This window comes from Leptonychotes weddellii, chromosome 1 (genome assembly GCF_054177405.1).
Source record: "Leptonychotes weddellii isolate Sample4059 chromosome 1, ASM5417740v2, whole genome shotgun sequence".
Classification (NCBI taxonomy): domain Eukaryota; kingdom Metazoa; phylum Chordata; class Mammalia; order Carnivora; family Phocidae; genus Leptonychotes; species Leptonychotes weddellii.
The window spans coordinates 96,913,435-96,936,358 of NC_138369.1; the positions used below are offsets into that span (position 1 = coordinate 96,913,435).

Sequence of the window (22,924 nt, forward strand, 5' to 3'; positions counted from 1 at the left end):
TTATATTTCTTCACAGCTCAACTCTGAAGTCTCTACACACCAAAGAGACACAAGGGCCATTAGAAATGCAAATCAAATGAACTTATTGTTAACGCTTTCTCAATAAAGTTTTGCCAGAGAGGCCTCAGGTTTTGCTCATGAAGCCTTAGAAGCATGAGTGGGGCCAGGGGTGCTTAATGTCTTGGGGTATATTTATTTCATGAGTCTCTTTCCTAATGATGGTGGGGTTACTAGTTCCAGAGCAAGATTTGAAGGGTTTGTATGGGCCCCACCCCCACCCTAATTCTTTGGCTTAGAGAAATTCTAGAGTAGGGAGCTAACTCTTTCCAGTTTGCCCTGGGATTTTCCCAGGCGTAGCACTTCAAAGTCCCTCATCCTGGGAAGCCCCTCAATCAAGGGCAAATGGGCAAATTGAGACAGTTTGTCACCTTATTCTGCAGACTGAGAGAAGGTGGGAAATTATTTCAGCTCAGAGGATTCTGCTCCATAGACTCACATTGTTGGTGATATGATGATATATCACTGTATATAGCTCTCTGTGTGTGTGTATCTGTGTGTGTCTGTGTGTATACACACAATCAATTATCATTTTTCATGGTAGTTATATTCTATAAAGTCAGTGTGAACACTGAATTAGCAAATACAGAAGCATTGTTTCTAGGGGAAATACAGGGTTAGGTTCTCACAAGCCTCTGGTCATACATCTTCATCAACTGATGAGTACATAGCCTTGTTTTATGCGTGTTAAAGACATCTTAATATATATTGTTAATTCATTTAAATTGAACTCACAGCCAACAGCACTGTAACTCATGCTTGGATGAAGCTCATTGTAACACATGCATTTTCCCAATAAGGCACATCACAGCCTCCTTATACATGGGAACACTAGCCAGCACTTTAGCACTGCACTTGTGGGACATTTTAAACAGCAAAATCACCAGCAAAAAACAAAAAGATGAGAAAAATGTGGCACTAAATAGACCATGAAAAGAACAGACACTTGTTTACAGTATGAGAGCTGAAACAAGAAGGCAAAACAGCACCTTGTTCCACCTCAACTGGGAACCTGTGTGTCGGGTGACTCAAATTTTTTGCTGTTCTGTGCATGTCTGTGGATGACCTCAGAAGCACCTCAAGTATTGATCTGGTGTTACAAACACATTTTACAGGTGGGTGAATTCAGAAATATGAAACCAATGAGGAAGATAGAATGATGGATGGACGGATAGATGGATGGAAGGGAGGGAGGGAGAGAAGAAGGGAAATAGGTCAGGAGGTTAGTAGGATGATCTATCAATTTATCTCAGATCTTTGTGGATCTCCTATAAAAGGAAATATCTGCTTTTACCTTGGTTGGTCAGAGTTGAAATACATTCTAAATTGTTAACACAAGACTTTCCGTAAGCCATTGCAATCATGCCCAGAGAAATGCTAGTTCACCTTTACTAAGGTCAGATGGAGTTTAGTCTCTAGCACATGTCTTTTCTTGTACTTCCAACATCAGCAGATTCTCTTATTGCCTTTAAACTAATTGAAATTTTCTTTAAGTAGCAAGTTACTACACATCCAAATCCATTTGAAATGTGTTTTTCACCACATATTAATTCTTCTCCCCATTATAAGTTGTTTTGTATATGTGACCCAACTCGGGCATGCAGATTGAAGACTGGGGATAGCCATTTGCTTTTTGCTTACAACTCAGTTATTTATAAAAGAAGATGAAAATATGGGTAACATTGAAATTCCGAAATCCTTTTTTCTATCTTTCTTGGTTCTCCATATAAAAAGGAAAAAAAAAGATGTTAGAAAAATGCCATTAAAAAAAAGGGGATCCATTTGGTTTGGGATACTACACTATGGAGCCCTCCCTGAATGAGAATTATAACTCATTTATGAGAAAAAAATTTAATCAGTGGGAATCACGTTGGAGCAGGAAGACGGTGTATGGTTCTTTGTCCTATTATACTAGAAGATTTTTGGTATCTTTTATTCTGTTTTCTATTCGGAATTTGAGGTATTAACCTTTAAGATAAAATTCCAAATATTCTATTCACTGATGAGTTTATAATCACCCTTTTTAGAAAATCCAAAATGGTGGCTGAGTCCAAGTCATAAGAGACCTGTTTGCATAGCTTTTCTGCTGGGTTCAGCTGGTCTGCCTGAGCAATGTGGTAAATTTCTCCATTCCAAGCACAGCTGGAGATTCATAGCTCTTTCTGAGATATCTTCGAGCAATGACCTAAATTGTTTCACTGCATAAAATCTCTTGAAAAAAGGACTCGTTAAGTATTTGGCTTTCCAGAAGCTTTCTTTCCTTCATGTAAAATAGAAATGTAAGAGACTAGCAAGGCAAATAAGAAGAGTATTGACTGTGTAAATTGTCAATAAATGTGAAAGATTTTCTTTGGATAAATATTCACAGAGAAAACCCCACCCTCACAGAACAGATTGGTGGCAGTACCACGTAAAGCCTGCACAGCGATACCTCATTTGTCTGAGCAGGCATGGGTGGTAGCGTGGTGGTCACAAAGTGGGCTCAGAGGCTCCTTCCTGAGTTTGAATTTTGGCACTGTGATGGCCAGTCATGGACCTCGGGCAAGTTGCTTAACTCTCAATGGCTTGGTTTATAAAACATTAATAAGCAGTGCCTGCCCCATCCAGCAGCTATGAGGATTCAATCAGTTAAAAACAAAGCATTCAGAACAATGCTTGGCAGGTGGAATGCTAAATAAATGTTAGCTATTATTGCTTGAGTGACAAAAATTGTAAATGCAAATGCAGGCATATTTTAATTACCACAAAAACTAAAACAAGCTGTCTCAGAAGCAATATATCTCCTCAAATTTTCCTGGTTAACTTATTTTGTGAATTGACAAAGGTTTGGAAGTTCTAGAAACGTCCAAAACCCCAATATCAGCTCAGTATCAGCAAATATGAGCCAGTGTACCAGTAACCTATAAAAAAAGTTTACCTAGAAGTGAAATATGCTCTACATTTTACTGAAAAAGTCTGTTTCCCTTTTTTAAGATGTTACATGATTAAATAAAAACACTGCACAAAGATTTTCTTAGTGAGGGCCAAGTTTTAGCTCATTATCTATAGTTATCTAGAGCTTTTTCTCTTTGCAATTATTCCCCAGTCTTTTTCAGTATTTTCCTGCATCTAACGTAAAAATATTCTACTATTTAAATGTTTCCAAACCTGCAAAAAGTTACTATTATTGAAGTAGGCAAGGCAGTAATGGTCAAGCTATCCAGTAATCTATAAATGCCAAGATAACAGTACAACTAATAAATTTTACTCTTTAAATGTTATGTTACCCAGAGATATGCCCTTCTAGCCTTAAAAATTAGCATAATGCTTGCACAGTAAGTAGGCATCAAATGTCATTAGTTCATAAATATCAAAAGCTAAACTTCAATACATTTTTTAGCAGAACATTGAGAGGGCAAGCTGCCTGAAATCTTCTTTTGTGGAACAAAGTAGAGAATAAATAAAAACATTGTTAATGTTCTGTTAGGCAGATAATCCTCAATTTTGAGCTGATTTTTTAAATAGCATTCCAAAAAGTCATATTCTTCAATGCCTCAATTTTTCTGTATATCAGCTTGGAGTAACTGAACATATTTTTGTTCCCACTGATAAATAAAAACTCAATTACAATGTAAATGTATTCACATATTCTAAATGATAATTTAATCCAATGTAAATGAAATAAGTTCCCCTCTTTTTCTTCTCATTTTTGATTCAGTTTGCATTATTTCATGAACACATAGTTTCTGTGGGCACATGGGAGAGTAATAAATCATGCCTAGTAAAAAACAATGCCATCTAGGCAAAACAATTTTAAAAAATGAACCCCCGTAATAAAAGTCAAGAAACAGCTGATGAAAACAGATGTATCCTTTGTTTTGAATGAACCTGAAAGTTTGTAACATGGCAAAAATTAAGGACCAATTGGACTCAGTTCAACTGCATACATTTGGCACAGAATGTAAACTCCACCCATATTTAAAAAAAGTATAATTTTTGTATTTATAAACCAATTATGGCTTTTATTTAAATGCAAAACTTACTATGTCTTCCTTAGAAAGACTTAGGATTTAAAATACAAATCAGAGAATGTGAAAGGTAGCTTATCTTTATGTCTTGCTTTTTAAGACAATAATGTAGCCAAATGAATTATGTTTTTAGTATGATTGATTTTTTTAAAGGGCAAAACACTGGACATGATCTGCTGTCAGATAAAGTTTTCCAATTTAAAAATAAATTTGTTTTTTCCAAAATAGCATTCAGTGTGGCCACAGTTATATTTGAAAACCCAAATCGGTCTCCATTTGTCCTGAGGGTTTATTTTCCAATATTTTTTCTTTGCACTGACCCCCAAATACAGATGTTAAAGCTTGCAGAAGTCCTTCTAATTTGAGCTTCTAACATAGTGTTATTTTGTGGCTTGATAAAAGATTTAGAGGTTCTATAGTTTGGATTTACTCTAAAAACTGGGGGCTTGGGAATTTAGCCTCTTAAAGGTAAATCTTTTGTGTGGACTCAAGGGACCCAGAATGAATTATACTGAGCCAGGATTTCTTTTCTCACTACACCATGGTCCCTTCATGTAAACGACCTTTCACTGATTACCCTGAACAATGCTTCCACTATTTCTTTCACTTCCATTAAGCAAACATTTTGAAAGACCACTTGGGACTTTAACATTGAAACATTTCTAGAGAACTCAAGAAGCAGACCATCTTTAATTACACAATATCTGTTTAGCAAATGTAGTGTAATCACAAAATGATAGAAAAAGTAACCACAGACCTTCTGGCCCAATCATGGAAACCATTTTGAAGAAAGATGCTTATTATGGGCCTGAAAAGAAAAGAAAAAGAGAAGAGAAAAGAAGAGAAGAGAAGAGGAAAGAAGAGAAGAGGAGAAGGAAGGGAGAAAAGGGAAGGAAAGGAAAAGAAAAAAAGAGAAATTGTGTTTGAGCCTTTGCCAGGAAAAAAAAAATGCTTTTGTTCATTAGAAAAGGAACAATATGGTAAGATTTAACTCAGTTGAACTACACATCAGCTACAATTGAACTTTCCATAATTTACTCATTACATTACATAATTTATTCATTATATAATTAAACACTAGATGCCTATCTTTCTTTGCACCTACTTATTTTCATAAGAAATAGCCAAGATGTTTTATTCATGGTAGCTGAGATTTAACTCCTAAAATACAGGTTAGACAGAAATATATGAGTATTATTTCATTACTTATGGCAGAGAATAAATGGAAAAATGCAGTTTGCAAAAGTGTGAATCTTGCCTGAGATTGGCTAGGAGAGTTTGATATCATTTTTCTGGTACCCTGCTCCCCGTCCTCCCAATGCTTACCTCTCAGTTATTGGATTTTGCCTTGGGTTAATTATTTTTGGTCTCATAGCAACTACGTTTTCATAGTGAACTGCCTTAACTTCTTGCTGACATAAATAAATTTATTTAACTTTATTTAAACTTAACTGGCATAAATAAACAAGTAAATAAAAATATGCAAACAAATTGCAGCAAATAGGATGGGGTTTTGAAGGTATGTCAGACCATGGTGTGCCCAAAAGTTTTGAAAATCACTGGACTGAAGAAAAGGATTACTTTCCAAATTGTTTTCCACTTATCTGTGAGCTGACTTCTAGCAACAGTGGCAAAAGAGTACAACAGCCTTTTAGGATTTTTAGATGGAGTTGTGTTGAGATCTTGATGGACTCATCTTTTGTCTTATTCCGTTCAGGTTGCTATAACAAAACATCACATACCAGGTGGCTTAGAAGCCACAAACACTTATTTTTCACAGTTCTGCAGGCTAGCAAGTCCATGGTCATGGTGCTGGTAGATGTCGTACTTGGTTCCATGGAGGATGGGGGCAAGAGAGCTCTCTTGGACCTCTTTTATAGGGGAACTAATCCCATTCATGAGGTCTCCATCCTCATGATCTAATCACCTCCCCAAGGCTCCACCTCCTAATACCAACACTTTGGGGGTTAGGTTTCAACATATGAATTGGGTGGGGTGAGGGCTGCACATTCAGATCATAGCATGGTTTAATCTTGCCATTTCTCAACAGCAGAACAGAAGAGTCACCTCATTGTATCTACTGTGTCCACTTTATCTACTAAATGGGATACTAAAATCCATGCATCTTGCTTTCAAGGTCATTCTCACTCTCCAAGGTGAGGGAAGGTAGAATATTTCCTTCAGAAAATCTTTGTAACTTCTACTGTTTCCTTTCATCACCCCTCTTCCCTGCCAATTGAATTTGTATCTACGAGACACGAAGGAAAGAAGGTTTGTAACCAAATAGTGCTTCGGGAATGTAGAACTGTCATAGAGAAGGTGGGCTCTGGGAAGGTTTTGAAGGAAGAAAGCGACTTTTGAATGAGATAGGGACCCTCATCACAAAGAATTCTACCTGCAGCTGAAGGAAGTTTGCCCTCCAAAGCAGAAGTCAGTACAAGAAATAGTCCTAGAGAATGGAGAGTGCAGTAGGGGTTTAGCATAATTCTGGGATTTATAAAATCAACCATACTTAGTAAATAAAGATTTCAATGATGAGATAGTTAGGACAATTTGTCTTCCACTTTTCTGGGTGAACTGCCAGATATTTGAACCTCTATAGGATCTACATAGCCTTGGTGGTTGATCATTTCCATTTACTCATGTTCTGGGAACATTTATTTTCCAGTCATCTCAAATGAACTAGTCTTAAATTGCAACAACTATGTCTTTACTTTAGATTTATTACTTAACAAGAAAAAAACAATGTCAAGACACCCTTCTCAGTGTCATTTCTTAGGTGTTCTCTTCACGTACTTATGTATTCATGTAGATAACAAGTACCATTCTGGTTCATGCTAAGAACTCTAACATGAACATTTCAGTGTGACAGTCCATTGATCAGTCAGCTGTCAGATGTATCTTTTCTCAGGGGCTTTAGCTCAGTCCATATGAACCAATATCAAGGCCCCAGCTCCTACTCGCTACAAAATAAATCCAGGCTTAAATTTTTTGATAAATAAATCTCTGAGGGATTTTACAGCAGATAAATCCTGCAGGACCTGGCTCCTTGAGACCAGTGCCTCTTAAACTTTCACGTGTGTACACATTACCTGGGGATCTAAACTGTGAATTCTGATTTCTAGGTGATGGCCAATGCTCCTAGTCTGGGGACCATGCTTTGGCCACCACACAGGAAGCAGACTGACAGATTCTGAAAACTAGTAGCCACCAGCCATGACTGGAACTCAATGCCTATAGATCTCCTGGCCCCCCTTAAACACAACCTGCCATGTCATCAGCTGCCATTTACTAGTAAAAGATACTGATGCTAAGTCAAGTTCCAGTCTAAATGAATGAAAAGCAGATGCAACCAGAAAAAAATCAAATGCTAAGCTCCATGTTACAGATGTGTTCAGAGCAGAGGAGATCTCAATGGCCTGGGGAGGCATGGAAATGCCTTTTCCTTGGACCAGGATCCCTGAGATGATTGAAGTGCCAATCAACTACTTGGAAACTGCAGGAGATCAGCACGGGAGTAGAAGAGAAGTACAGAAGGAAAGTAGCTCACAAAGGGTACCTGGGAATTCTGGGGAAAGGAGATCTCATTTGAGGCATATACCTCAACCACTGGTTGAGCACTGCTGGGGGAGTGTTGACTCCTCACATCTCCATCCTGTCACGCATGTTAGCACAGTGGCTTGTGAAGGTGAGGAAAGCCATAGGCAAAGAAATGCAGATGTGGGCAGGTGAAGTAGCCAGCTTAAGCTGAAGTGATTAAAGTCTGAGAGGAAATGGATGGGGTCAGGACTGCTGCTGCCTTCTTAAAAAAGCAGGAGGATTTGAGCTGGAATTAACAACTACTTCATCCTCTCAACCCTCCTGCTGCCAAGGCTCAGTTGTCCTTCGGGTGAACCCAGGATTCCATCACTTCTTGAGTTCAAAGCTAAAGGGAAAGTCACTGAGTGGGAGTTTTCTACTTTCCTCGGGCAAATACACTCACCTACTTCCTCACAGATATCTCTGCAAGAAAGTCAAATGCCCCCTTGGAAGAAAGGAGATCAGATCTGTGGGGACCGGGCTGCCATTCTTGGGGTTCAATCCTAAGGGGAGACTGGTTAGGCAGAGGTAACTTCTAGGTATTGCTGCTGTATCATTAGGTTTGTCAAGTTGCCCAGCTCACAGAGGAACTGAGAGCCCTTTGTGGATTTGGTCAGTTGGCCTAAATTACAGTTGATAATTACAAGACATTGTTGAAAATTGTTGCAACATGTAACTTTTGTAACCATTATTTACTACTCTGCGTTTGCAACTATTTGTGGGGACTGTTTGTCCTTTTACCAGGCTCTTTAGTTTCTTGGGAACTCTGAGGTACACAGTATTCATTTACTTGTCGGCAATATGAAGGGAAACAAAATACGGTTCCAAGGTCATCTGAGCACCGGTGATGAATAACTTTGGAGAGACAAGGTAGAAGACGGGAACTATCTGTTAATCAATGAGGAATTTTCATAATCTAGCCCCAGTCTACCGACCAGCCTCATCTTCTCCTCCATAATTCATTCAGTGCTCCAGGCACTCGAAATTCTTCATGGTTTCCAAGAGACTCAAGGTCTTTCCCCAGCTGCTTGCTATCATCTGGCAAACCAAGATTATGTAACACTCTCCTAGGTTCCCCCATGCAGTTACTTGCTTCCTTCTTGATCCAGTTCAGAATGAAGTAGTAACACACACCAAATTAAATTCAAATCATCTGTTTGTACATCTCCCTTGGCCCACATTCGCTGAGAGCCCCTCTAGGGCAAGGACCACATTTTTCTCTTCTCTGTGTCCCCATCATCGGCACTGGGACTTGTACTGAGAAGGAATCAGCAACTCAAACCTGTACCACGGAGGGAGGGAGGATGTGGAATATCAGCACCATTATTTGAAAGCATATTTTGTATATACTCAAAGGTTTTTTTGGTTTTGTTTTCCTTACACTTGGAAGAGGTTTTTTATTGATACTATTTACAATCAGCATGTCATCTTTTCACAATATAAAAAACAATAAAGCATTTTGGGGGGAAATGTCTTCCCCAACTGATGACAACTCTGTAGTGTTCAGCAGCAGCTCGCTGGCACCAATCAAGGCTTAAGAAAATGAATCTCCAACGTTACTGAGTCTTCCAAAGTTTTAACTAAATTCTCCATCTTTGGGGAAAGTGTCGTTTTAAGTCACAGGTTCTTCCTCTTGTAGAGTGGCCCCCAGATCCTTTAGTCTTGATTTGCAAGCTAAAGGAGCAAATCATCCATCCAGCTCCTATTTCCCAGGATGTTTTTCCACAGTCAGGATGAGGACAGTAATGGGGTTGTCAGTTGACTTTGTCATTCTTTCCCTTTTCCTCCTGAAAGTGTTTTTGTGGAAACCCTGCCGGATGTCACAGAAATGCGACCTGGGCAAGATGTGTGTCTCTTCTTTACTTGAAAAGGGTCCAGGACTCTGAGCCCAGAGAGGATGTAATAAACACACCGTGGTGCTTGGCCAGCATATTCCAGCCAGTTAGAAAAACAAGGCAGAAGACACAGGATTTAACACCCACATGGCAGCGGCTGCCCTGGCAGGGCATGCCATTTGATTCTTCACAGGTGCGGACTGTTGGTCTCGAGCTAAGGAAAACAACTGGCCATAGCATCCTTCCAAGTGCTCGATCATTTTAAAGAGCACTTGAAAGCATCCCGTCTCTGTTTCCACCACATCGGTCTGCTGCCTTGTGCCTCTGGCACGGGGGAAAAAAACATGGCTATGGAGTGTGTGCTATATACCAGTGTGTACCTTCCAATGAGGCTGGGTTCCCCATTAGGATTTGACGAGTAAACTAAAATTGTTTCCAGTTTGTTTACTTGAGCCTTAAGTAAATAGGCAGAACACATAAATTCAATCCAGCTTCTCAAAAGAAATCAAAGCCATTCCTGATGGAGTCTCTTTTCCATGTTGACCCACGTTAGGAAAGAGGTCTATAATAACTGCTGTACCCAACCTAGGGGGTTGAGGCCACTTGCATGGCTGACACAGTCCAATGAGTCAAGAAAATGATGGAAAAAATAAAAGCCTCTAGAATTGAAACATTCTATTTCAGTTCTCCATGGACCAAAAAAAAAAAAAAAAAAAAAGTCAATCTGGCCTGGGTTTAATTTAAACCACTTCATATTTAGTTAATAAGAGCTTTTTAAAAAAAAAAATGCTGCAGAACTATTTTCGCTGTTTTTATAGGTGAGGAGCTGGGGACGACATGCTCTTTATGAAAAGCAGTGTACTTCCAGTGCCCCCAAGAATACACGGCCTATCTTAAATTATAAAATTTTTACAAAATGTGGTTTTATTATTGTTTTTGCTACTCTTATTCCCCTCAGGAATAACTGTCTGCAAAATATAAAGCAGATATACATTCCGCTCAGAAAAAAATATCTACATAGACCAGTCATTCTCTAAAAAAGAAAAAAGATACAGTCAATTCTGCTTTGCACCTTTCAGATACATGCAGTTACCTTTGGTAACTCATTCCTTTCCTATCTGTCCTTCTTTGGACTTGTCCCATGGATACACATCCATTCAGCTTCTTTCATTGGAGAAGCAGGGAAGAGGCAAACCATTTCCCTGGTTGCTGTCTTCCCTAATTTCAGTCTGTTAGGCTTAAGCTTCAGTCTATCTCCAAAAAGATGCAGTGAGAAAGACTTGAGCAACACTGAGGAAATAATAAGTTAATTAGATTGCTTGTATTTATTGACTGTTCACCATTTGCCAGACACTGTTCCATACAGTATAATTCATTAAATCCACACAAAAACCTATGAGGTGAATAATATTGCTATTCCCATTTTACAGACGAGGAAACTGAGCCAAGAGAGGTGATATAATTTGCTGCTGTTAATATTATTCGTTGAAATGTATCATCAAGAACTTACTATATGCCAGGCACTGTGCTAAAGGCTTTATATGAATTATCTGGGTGTATGTTTGTAGATAGACTCTTTTTAAGTTTAATTCCAGCATAGTTAACATACAGTGCTATATTAGCTTCAGGTGTATAATATAGTGATTCAATAATTCCATACACTACTCAGTGCTCATCATGATAAGTGTCCTCTTTAATCCCCAAGCATAGTTATGTGCTAGGGGCAGTGCTTCACACTGCTTCTGTCATTTCATCTTTACAGCAACACTATGAGTTAAGTACAGTTACTTCTCCCATTTTATAGATAGGGAAATCGATATAAAGAGTACAAAAAGTAAAGGTATCTGTAAGTCAAAAAAATTATTTAAAGAGTCAGAAACTGATCCAATGAAACTATCTAGGGAGATAGATATACTGTAATCACATGAAATTTGAAGTTTTTGGAAAACAAGCTATTACTTTGGGTTGCCTGGGTGGTTCAGTCAGTTAAGTGTCTGCCTTCAGCTCAGGTCATGATCTCGGGGTCCTGGGATCAAGTCCCGCATCAGGCTCCTTGCTCAGTGGGGAGTCTGCTTCTCCCTCTCCCTCTGCCTGCAGCTCCCTTCTGCTCATGCTCTCTCTCTCAAATAAATAAAAAATCTTTTAAAAAATGCTTTACTTTAACTATTGTTATAATGCAGAACTTTATGTACACAGAAAAAAAATTAGTGAAATTGTGAGAAATTATTCACCTAATAGTCATATGTTTTGAGATTTAAAAATCTGTGTAGTGCTCCATGCCTGATAAATGCATATTGGGATATACTCTGTGCCTTACATGTTTTTAAGTTTCAATAATCCCAGCTATAGAAATTTCTGAAATAAAGTTCAAAAGTAAAGGTATCTTTCATTTTTGAAATGTGATTAGGTTCCAGGGAATCAGAGAAATACTTGTTTGGTGACTATACATGGACTAACATGGATAGAAACTAAACACCCACCCGCAAGATTTCTCATCTTGAGAGGGTTCACTGGACCTTTTATTTATTTTTACACAGAAAAAAATTATATTTTTTAATTTTATTCTTAAATTTTAATTCCAGTGTAGTTAACATACAGTGTTATATTAGTTTCAAGTGTACAATATAGTGATTCAACAATTCCATATATTACTGGGTGCTCATCAAGATAATGTACTCTTAATCCCCATCACCTATCTCACCCATCCCCCCACCCACCTCCCCTCTGGTAACCATCAGTTTCTTCTCTATAGTTAAGAGTCTGTTTCATGGTTTGTCTCCTTCTTCCTTTCTTCATTGGTTTTGTTTCTTAAATTCATGATATAAGTGAAATCATATAGTATTTGTCTTTCTCTGACTGACTTATTTCACTTAGCATTATACTTTTTAGATCCATCCGTGTTGCTGCAAATCACAAGTTTTCATTCTTTTTTATGGTGGAGTAATATTCTATTATATTTTTATATCCTATTTCTTCTCTATCTACTCATCTATGAATGGGTACTTGGACTGCTTCTATAATATGGTTATTATAAATAATGCTGCAATAAACATAGGGGTGCACATATCTTTGAATCTATATTTTCTTATTCCTTGGGTAAATACCCAGTAGTAGAATTACTGGATCACAGGTTCTGTTTTTAATTTTTTGAGAAACCTCCAAACTGTTGTCCACAGTGGCTGTGCCAGTTTGCATTCCTGCAACAGCACACAAGGGTTCCTTTTCCTCCACATCTTTGCCAACACCTGGGTGTTTTTGGGTTATTGATTTTAGCCATACACTGACAGGTGTGAGGTGATATCTCATTGTGGTTTTGATTTGCATTTCCCTGATAATGAGTGAAGTTGAGCATCTTTTCTTGTGTCTGTTGGCCATCTGGATGTCTTCTTTGGAGAAATGTCTGCTCATGTCTTCTGCCCATTTTTTATTGGACTATTTGGTTTTGGGGTGTTGAGTTGTACCAGTTCTTTATATATTTTGGATACTAACTTCTTATCAAATACATCATTTGCAAATATCTTCTCCCATTCAGTAGGTTGCCTTTTAGTTTCGTTCATGGTTTCCTTGGCCATGCAGAAGCTTTTTATTTTGATGTAGTCCCAATAGTTTATTTTTGCTTTTATTTCCCTTGCCTCAGGAAACATACCCAGGAAACTGTTGCTACAGCCAATTTCAGAGAAATTACTGCCTGTGCTCTCTTCTAGGATTTTTATGATTTCAGGTCTCATGTTTAGGTCCTTAATACATTTTGAATTTATTTTTGTGTATAGTGTAAGAAAGTGGTCCAGTTTCATTCTTTTCCATGTAGATGTCCAGTTTTCCCAACACCATTTATTGATGAGACTGTCTTTTTCCCATGGCATCTTCTTGCTTCCTTTGTCAAAGATTAATTGACCATATAGGAGCACCTGGGTGGCTCAGTCATTAAGCATCTGCCTTCGGCTCAGGTCATGATCCCAGGGTCCTGGGATTGAGCCCCACAACGGGCTCCCTGTTCAGCGGAAAGCCTGCTTCTACCTCTCCCACTCCTCCTGCTTGTGTTCCCTCTCTCACTGTGTCTCTCTCTGTCAAATAAATAAATAAAATCTTTAAAAGAAGAGATTAATTGACCATATAAATGTAGGTTTCTATCTGGGTTCTGTATTCTGTTCTATTGATCTATGATCTACAAAAAATCTATGATTTTTGGGGCGCCTGGGTGGCTCAGTCGTTAAGCGTCTGCCTTCGGCTCAGGTCATGATCCCAGGGTCCTGGGATCGAGCCCCGCATCGGGCTCCCCGCTCAGCGGGCAGCCTGCTCCTCCCTCTCCCACTTCCCCTGCTTGTATTCCCTCTCTCGCTGTGCCTGTCTCTGTCAAATAAATAAAATCTTTAAAAAAAAAAAAAATCTATGATTTTTTGTGCCAGTACCATACTGTTTTGATTACTATAGCTTTGTAGTGTATCTTGAAGCCTGGGATTGGGATACCTCCAGTTTTGTTCTTCTTTTTGAAGATTGCTTTGTCTATTCAGGGTCTTTTGTGGTTCCATACCAATTTTAGGATTATTTGTCCTAGTTCTGTGAAAAATGCTATTGATATTTTGATAGGGATGGCATTAAATCTGTAGATTGCTTTGGGTAGTATGGTCTTTTTAACAATATTTGTTTTTCTAATCCATGAGTAGGAAATATCTTTCCATGTCTTTGTGTCATCTTCAATTTCTTTCATCAGTGTTTCATAGTTTTCAGACTATAGGTCTTTTACCTCTTTGTTTAAGTTTATTCCCAGGTATTTTATTATTTTTCAAGCAACTGTATATGGGATTGTTTTTGCAATTTCTCTTTCTACAACTTCGTTATTAGTGTACAGAAATGCAACAGATTTCTGCACATTGATTTTGTATCTTACAACATTTATTGAATTCATTTATCAGTTCTAGTATTTTTTTGCTGGAGTCTTTATGGTTTTTTATATATAGTATCATGTTAACTGCAATAGTGAAAGTTTTATTTCTTTTTTACCAAACTGGATGTCTTTTCTTTTCCTTTTTTAAAAAGATTTATTTATTTATTTTGGGGGGGAGGGGCATAAGGAGAGGGAGAGAGAGAATCTCAAGCAGACTCCCCACTGAGCATGGAGCCTGATGCAGGGCTTGATCTCACAACCCCGAGAACATGACCTGAGCTGAAACTAAAAGTCAAATGCTCAACCAACTGAGCCACCCAGGTGCCCCATTTTATTTCTTTTCTTTGTCTGATTGCTGTAGCTATGATGTCCAGTACCATGTTGAATAAAGTGGTGGGAGTGGAAATTCTTGTCTTGTTCCTGACCTTAGGGGAAAAGCTTTCAGTGTTTCACCATTGAGTATGATGTTTGCTGTGGATTTTTCATACATGGATTTTATTATGTTGAGGTATGTTCCCTCTAAACCTACTTGACTGAAAGTTTTTAACATGAATGGATGTGGTACTTTGTCAAATGTTTTTTCTGCATCTGTTGAAATGATCATATAGTTTTTATTCTTTGTCTTGATGATCTGATGTACCTCTTCGATTGATTTATGAATACTGAACCACCCTTGCATCCCAGGAATAAATCCCACTGGATGGTGGTGCATTATTTTTTTAATGTACTGTTGGATTCAGTTTGCTAGTATTTTCTTGAGGATTTTACCTATATTCATCAGAGATATTGGCCTGTTGTTCTCTTTTTTATGTAGTGTCTTTCTCTGGGTTTGGTACTAGGGTAATGCAGGCCTCATAAAATGAATTTGGAAGCTTTTCATTGAAAGCCACTGTTACCTTGTTGATTTTCTGTTTGGATGATCTGTTCATTGATGTAAGTGGGGTGTTAAAGTCCCCTACTATTATTGTGTTATTATCTATTATTTCCTTCATGTTTGTTAATAGCCGCTTTAGGTATTTGGGTCCTCACAAGTGAATAAATATTTATAATTGTTATATCTTCTTGTTGGAATGTCCCTTTATGATTTTACAGTGTCTTTCTTCATCTTTTGTTATAATCTTTGTCTTAAGGTCTATTTTTTCTGATATAAGTATTGCTACCCTGGCTTTTTTCAAACCTCCTTTTGCATGATAAATGCTTTTCCATCCCTTCACTTTCAATCTGCTTGTGTCTCTAGTTCTGAAATGAGTCTCTTGTAGGCAGCATTTAGATGAGTCTTGCTTTTTTAATACATCCCATCACCCCATGTCTTTTTTTTTTTTAAAGATTATTTATTTATTTGACAGAGAGATAGAGAACACAAGTAGGCAGAGAGGCAGGCAGAGGGAGAGGGAGCAGCAGGCTTCCCACTGAGCAAGGAGCCTGACGTGGGGCTCGATCCCAGGACCCTGGGATCATGACCCGAGCCGAAGGCAGCCGTTTAACTGACTGAGCCACCCATGTCTTTTGATTGGAGCATTTAGTCCATTTACACTCAAAGTAATTATTGATAAGTATGTATTTACTGCCATTTTGTTACTTGCTTTATGGTTGTTTTTGTAGTTCTTCTCTGTTCCTTTCTCCTCTTGCTCTCTTCTCTCATGGTTTGCTGGTTTTCTTTAGTGATATATTTGGGTTCCTTGACCTTTATTTTTTGCACATCTATTACTGGTTTTTGATTTGTGGTTACCATTAGGTTTGTATATAACATCTTCTGCATATAGCAGTGTATATTAACTTGATGGTTGCTTAAGTTTGAACTCATTCTTTACTCCTCTCCTCCTCTCCAATGTTTTAGGTATCTGCTATCATACTGCACATCCTTTTATTTTATGAATCCCTTGACTGATTTTTATAGATATACTTAATTTTACTGCTTTTGTGTTTCCTACTTTTCTTTCTCCTGCTTATGGTCTTTCCATTCCACTCAAAGAGTGCCTTTTAACATTCCCTGTAGGGCTGGTTTAGTGGTCATGAACTCCTTTAACCTTGCTTGTCTGGGAAACTCTTTATCTCTTCTTGAATGATAGCCTTGCTGAATAAAGTATTCTTGGCTGCAGATTTTTCCCATTCAGCACTTTGAATATATCATGCCACTCTCTTCTGGCCTGCAGGGTTTCTGCTGAAATATCCACTGATAGCCTTATGGGGTTTCCCTTGTATGTAACTGTTTTATTTTCTCTTGTTACTTTTAAGATTCTCTCTTTATCACCACTTTTTACCATTTTAATTACTTACTATGTGTCTTGGTCTGGGCCTCCTTGTATTGATTTTGTCAGGGGCTCTCTGTGCCTCTTGGATCTGGATTCTTTTCCCTAGATTCAGGAAGTTGTCAGCTATTATTTTTTTAAACAAATATTCTGCCCCCTTTTCCCTCTCTTCTCCTTCTGGGATCTTTATAATGTGACTGTTATTATGCCTGATGCTGACACTGAGTTCCCTAAGTCTATTTTCATCCTGTATTATTTTTTTCCTCTCTCCTATTCAGCCTGATGGCTTTCCATTACTCTGTCCTCCAGGTCGCTGATCTGTTCTTCTGCTTCCTCTAGTCTACTATTTATTTCCTCTTGTATTTTTAAAAATTTCAGTTATTGAGTTCTTCATCTGTGATTGGTTCTTTTTTATGCATTCCATCTCTCTGTTAAGCATCTCAGTGAGGTCCTCCACTCTTTTCTTAAGTCCAGTGAGTAGCTTTATGACCATTACTTTAAATTCTTTCTCAGGCATATTGCTTATCTCTGTTCCGTTTGCTCTCTTGCTGTGATTTTGTCCAGTTCTTTCATTTGGGACATATTCCTCTGTCTCCTCATTTTTTCTAACTCTCTGTGTCTGTTTCTATGTGTTAGGAAAGTCACTGACATCTGTTCTTGGAAGTAGTGGCCTTATGAAGAAGGGCTTCTATAGTGTGATGCAGTGCACTGTCCCCTGTTCACCAGAACCTGGTGCTTCAGGAGTGTCTCCTGTGTGTGCTTTGTGTGCCCTACTGTTGTGCCTGCGCCACTTTTGCCTTCAGTCCAGTGATCTGCAATGGCTGTCTTTCCCTGTTATGGGCAGGGTTTGGTCCCTGTGTGGTGACTGGGTGAGGCTGGGGCTGCCTTGGGCTTGAGTTGGGTTTGCCAGAGATGTGGTGGCACCAAACTGCTAGGCACTTTGGGGATGGATTCTTAGGAGCTGCTATTGTCTCCTAAGGTCTCCATTGCAGTCTTCTCAATGGAGAAAGACAAAAGGACCTGTGCGTTTTTGCCAGTGTGAGGGCACATCTAATATAGTAATATTTCCTATTTGTGCAACTGCTTCAACTGAGCGTCCCACATAAGTGGGGTGAATCCTGGCATGATGGAAACCATCTGTGTCCCTTACTTGATAGTGCCAAGGAGGGTGCACCTCAAGGACAACAATGCATCAGTTGCCCCAGAAGCATGTTTCTCTGGCCTACGGTCCTTTCTTTTTATTCTCCATCCAGTAGATGTGCTTTGGGTGTCAGCACAAACCTGAAAATGGCTCGTGAGGCACTCTATTCCCTCCTATAGTGACACAGCACCATACAGCTACTAAGTACGGCTTCGTTTAAATTTGGGTGAAAAAGAAAAAGAGATCCCTGAGGTAATTTGTGAGACAGAGAAAATAAGGATCTATAGGGTTTTAGTTTTTGGTTTATATACACCACTCTCCTCTGCTATGTGCAAAGTAGATGGAAACACCGTGATACTGATCTCAAGCTGCTGAAATCAGTGTGCCCACCCACATGGGCCCTGATATGAAAGACAGGCACATCTGGTCTGGTTCCCTGTAGCCAGGCCTTGAAGTTATCACACCTGGCCTCATGCAAGCACAGAAGCTGAGGCATAAGGTGATTAATAATTCATGCAATTGATTCCAGGCTAGCTTTACTCCAATGTTTTCCCTGGCCTGATGACTGCATACTCCCAGGAGACTCACCTTTTCCTCTTAAGGATCTAACAATTCAGTTTTCTGGAGGCCAGGCAACAAGGGAGGGATGGAACAGTAGGCTCCAACCAGTTACAGATTGTGCATTTCAAAAGTTGGAGCAAGATTCTCAAAGTTGGATTGGCTTTTCTGCATTTCTAAAATCATTTAAATCCTAGCAATGTCATCATCTGATACTTGAAAACCCTAAATACATCTGAAAATCCTACTTTGGTGCAAAGAGAAAAATTTCTAAATGAAGTCAATTTTTAGACAGGACAGGGTGAGAGAGAATCCTAGGGCCTGAGGTCAAAAGGTACCATGGCTGTCTTATCATTAATACCCGAAATATTTCCATGTCGTATATTACCATGTCTCTTTATCTCCATAGACCAAGTTCTCCACACAGAAAATGGTGGGTTTTTTTTGGGACAAAGTTCCTGTTGCTCCCTCTTTACTGCAATTCCCTCCTCCATAAGTGTCCAGGACCCTAACTTCTGCCCTCAGACCCACCTGGCAATGTACTTCAATAACTTCATGTTTCCTTTTAGAACGAGGCTGGGTAGAAATACACATACATATATATCTTCCCTGCTGGTTTTGGTCTTTGGGAATATGATTCCATAAGATTTTTAGGGAGTTGAACAGGCTCACTCAAATGAATCCGTTAAGAGCTGCTTAGATGACTACACTTATTCTTGGGACATCTGAACTTTATTGTTCTTCAAAGCTAAAAGAAAGATTTTCTAATGGTGGTATTTTAGGTGTTAGAAACAAATAAGAGGATCATTATTTCTCAGTAAAGGAGGCTGACTGACATTTATAGGTGATATGGTCAGGCTGGTCTTAAATGAAATAGAATAATGAAATCAAGAATATCAGAGCAGAAGGGAGGTAAACCTGTGCAAAGATGTTCTTGTTGAGAGAGAAAAGAGACTGAGAGAAATGAAATGACTTGCCAAGCTTCAACAGAGGCATTATTTGCCCTCCAACATTATTTCTGCCCTTTTCTCTTGCTATGTAACCAGCTGAATCCAGACTACATGCTCCAGCCTCCCTTGCAGCTAGATATGGTCATATGCAGCTTGGTTCTATGTAGCCAAGGGGATATGAATAGTAGGTTGTGTTTGACTATCTGGAAGAGTTCTTCTTTCCTTTCACCTTCCTGCTGGTTGAAACACTGACTTGATGGGTAGAGATAAGTAGCCACCTTGGACCACGACACAGAAGTTATGTGTTCTCTGGTGTGCTCAAGGATGGGTCTTTGAAACATAGATTTCTAGATTGACTGCTTCTTAGACTTCTTTAAGTGTGAGAGAAATAAATGACAGTCTTTGTTTAAGCCACTATTGCATTGAATTTTTGTGTTACTCTCAACCATACCTAATCTAAACTGCTAGATCAGTAGTCTGGAAAAGTTTTAATTGATTCACATGGCTTGATGGAGGAAGGCAGCAAGAGTGATGGACAAGACCTGATTCTAAGTCTAAGATAGAAAATGCTTTAAATACTTTACATCAAGGGATCTCACATACTGATCCACCAACAGCTGCATCAGAATTACCTGGCACAGCAGGGCGCCTGGGTGGCTCAGTTGGTTAAGCATCTGCCTTAGGCTCAGGTCATGATCCCAAGGTCCTAGGATCGAGCCCCACATCGGGCTCCCTCCCCCACTCCCCCTGCTTGTGTTCCCTCTCTTGCTGTGTCTCTCTCTCTCTGTCAAATAAATAAATAAATAAATAAATAAATAAATAAATAAATAAATAAATAAATAAAAATCTAAAAATCTAAAAAAAAAGAATTACCTGGCACAGGGTCCTACAAATCCAGATTCCTGGGTCCCTTTCCTGGAGATTCTGATTTAATAGATTTTCTATGAGTCTCATGAACTTATATTATTTAAAAATCTCCCCATGTAATCCTGACATCTAGGTACATTTGGAAGGCATTTGATCTAGAATTGTTCTTTGCTGGGGAGGTGAGTCAGAACCACCAGAAAAAATTTTTCTCCCTCAAACACAGATGCCTTCATGGACACATGAAAATGAGAGACTGGGGGGAGAGTGAGGTGCAAATATTTTGATACTCTGAATTCTGAAATAAGTGATTCCTTAGGCTCTTTGGATCCCCTCTCCTTCTCCCTGCACCCAACCAGAGCCATGCAAATGTCACCCTAACAGTCCACTCTCTATCAGGTTAGCCTTAGTTCAGGTAAACTTCAATGATATAATTGTATGTGGTCGGTGTTTTGATGGTTTGTTTTTTTTTTAACAGATTACATTTTCTGTGGGAAGTTTATTCACTTCCAGTGTGCATTATAACACATTAATGAATCATAAGTGTATTTGGGATTAAAAGAACTATTATTAACGTGCAGGAAGAGTTCACTTTTTCAAGATTCCAGGGCCTCACACATCAGAGGTTGAATTTTTGGTACCTACAAAATGCAAGGTCAGCAGATTCAGTCAAACAGCTGTCAGATGAAGTTGTTCTAAAAGCACTTGGGCACACCAGCAGGTTCTCCTGGCAGTAAAGGTGACAGGCATGGCAAAGTGTTGCCAGAAGGCAGATCGTGGCCGGTGTGAGACATTCTCAATAGCAGTGGATAGAATGGGATTATATTAAGCAGCATGTCCACACCAAAGTAATCCTTTTACAAGATCCCCCCCTCATGTTGACAGTTACAGGCTGCTTGGCAGCTCTGGTCTCCCACCTTCTTCTGGGAAGCTAGAGAAACACCTTCCACCAGAAGGAAGCCTCCCAGTCACCAGGCCATTGGCAAATCTCAGCAGAAATAAAATAAAACAGAACCAAAGATCCATTCTAAGACAAATTTGAAGAGGGCCAAGGATAGCAAAGACCTAACTCCAGCTGGGTCACCAACTAACCCAGTCTCAGTCTGGGTAAGCCACTCAACTTTTCTAGTTTTTAGAATCAAGGGGTTGAACTTGATGAACTGTGAACTCCCTTTTAAGAGTTGTACAATTTTATATTTATCTTATAGGAAACTGCATTATACGTAAGTGGGTGAAAGTAAAAGCTTCCTTTTATCAATTATATATTTGCTTTTATTTTGAAAAGATAAAAATCCTAAATCCCAATGTAAAATCATCAGACACATGCACGCATGCATACCCTTTAGAACCCGAATTTCTGGAAATGGTTTCTTGGTTGCCTAATCCCCACAAACTGATGGCATTCTGCTGTTCCTGCCAAAAGATTCTATTATGCAAATATTTAGGCTACACCTTTTAAGCATGCATGAACATTTATTTCACTCTTCCAAGTAACATCATCCAGAGGGCTCAAACGATACTGAATCCAGGTATTTATTGACAGGATAGCTATGATCTTATTAATAGGTATGTCTAAGACCTAACCCTATGCTTCCTGATGGTTTCCTTAAGCAAAACTGCAACCAGAAATGAAAGACAACGCTTTTATTGGTTATTGTTATTACAAAGTGGTCTTGAAACTGTCATAGTGCTCCCTCCATTTTAATCCTTCCCCTTCCTCAGGTGACACTTGGCCAGCAATGAGATCCTTACTTCCTGAACCTTCCACCTAGCCCTGCTATAATGTGCCCTTGATCCAAAGGCCACTGTCCATGCAAAAGTTTTTAAAAGAGAAAATGGGAACTCTCAGAAGTTCCAGGACATATTTGGAGGTCAGAGAGCCCCAATGGATGAAGCACCAAAGGAATTTAGGGAAATGGAGAGAAAAAAGCCAAACTTACTTCATCCACATGCCCCACAGCTCCATAGATTCTTGCCATTTGTCCGATGAGGTAGGGGAATCTCTCACCAATCTCTTTCAGCATTGGAAGAAAACTGTTCAAAGCCACAGGTTCATAGCCTGCTATCTCTGTGAGGATGTTTAGGATGACATCATTATGGGTTGAGTCTTTCAAATGCCCGATTAGGAAAGGAATACACTTCTGAGCCACCTACAAAAAGAAAAGAGAAGAAAGAGAAACAAGGAGGAAAATTAATTAAATCAGAATCAATCTAATATTTTTTGCATGAAATCTAAAGTCAACACATTCTGAGATTATTGCCCTTGCTGGAACTCAAGCATATCCCCCAAGTCTGGAATTTAAAATTTATAATAAAGTTTCAGAGGATTCAGTTTCTTTTCATCTGTGCTCTGCTATTGAAGAGTAAAGTTTACAAAAATTTTTAGATACTGCTAATCATAAATCAAGTTTTGATGTGTTATGTCCTCACCAGGAATATTACATTTCCTCTAACCCACCATGAGAGCTGTAATCTAAAGGGCAATATGATATAAGTATGTCAAAGATCCTTGATGACTTTAATGAAAGCCTTCAAGTTGCAGAAGTATGCCTTGGAAATATTTAATAATAAAAATAAGAAAGCAAGAAAGAGCTTTTACATTTTCTTCAATTTTCCATTTTGATCACAAAAATGTACTAAGATAAAAAAGATTACCAATGTAAAATAATTTCTACCATATTCCTGATACCCTAATGTTGCTTTCTTGACTTGGAATGCTTTTGTGAATACAAAGATACAATAATTCATATTAGAGAAAATGTGACCTTTTGTAGAATAAAGTCACTGTTAATATTAATA

General features: G+C 38.7%; 1 protein-coding gene across 1 annotated transcript in view; it reads right to left on the bottom strand.

Annotated features, from left to right (window-relative positions):
- Positions 1 to 22,924, bottom strand: part of VEPH1 (ventricular zone expressed PH domain containing 1) — a 208,579-nt gene that overhangs the window by 114,354 nt on the left and 71,301 nt on the right. The window contains exon 6 of the mRNA XM_081828481.1: positions 22,066 to 22,275. Coding sequence (XP_081684607.1) covers positions 22,066 to 22,275 — 210 coding nt within the window. The remainder of the gene's footprint in view (positions 1 to 22,065; positions 22,276 to 22,924) is intronic.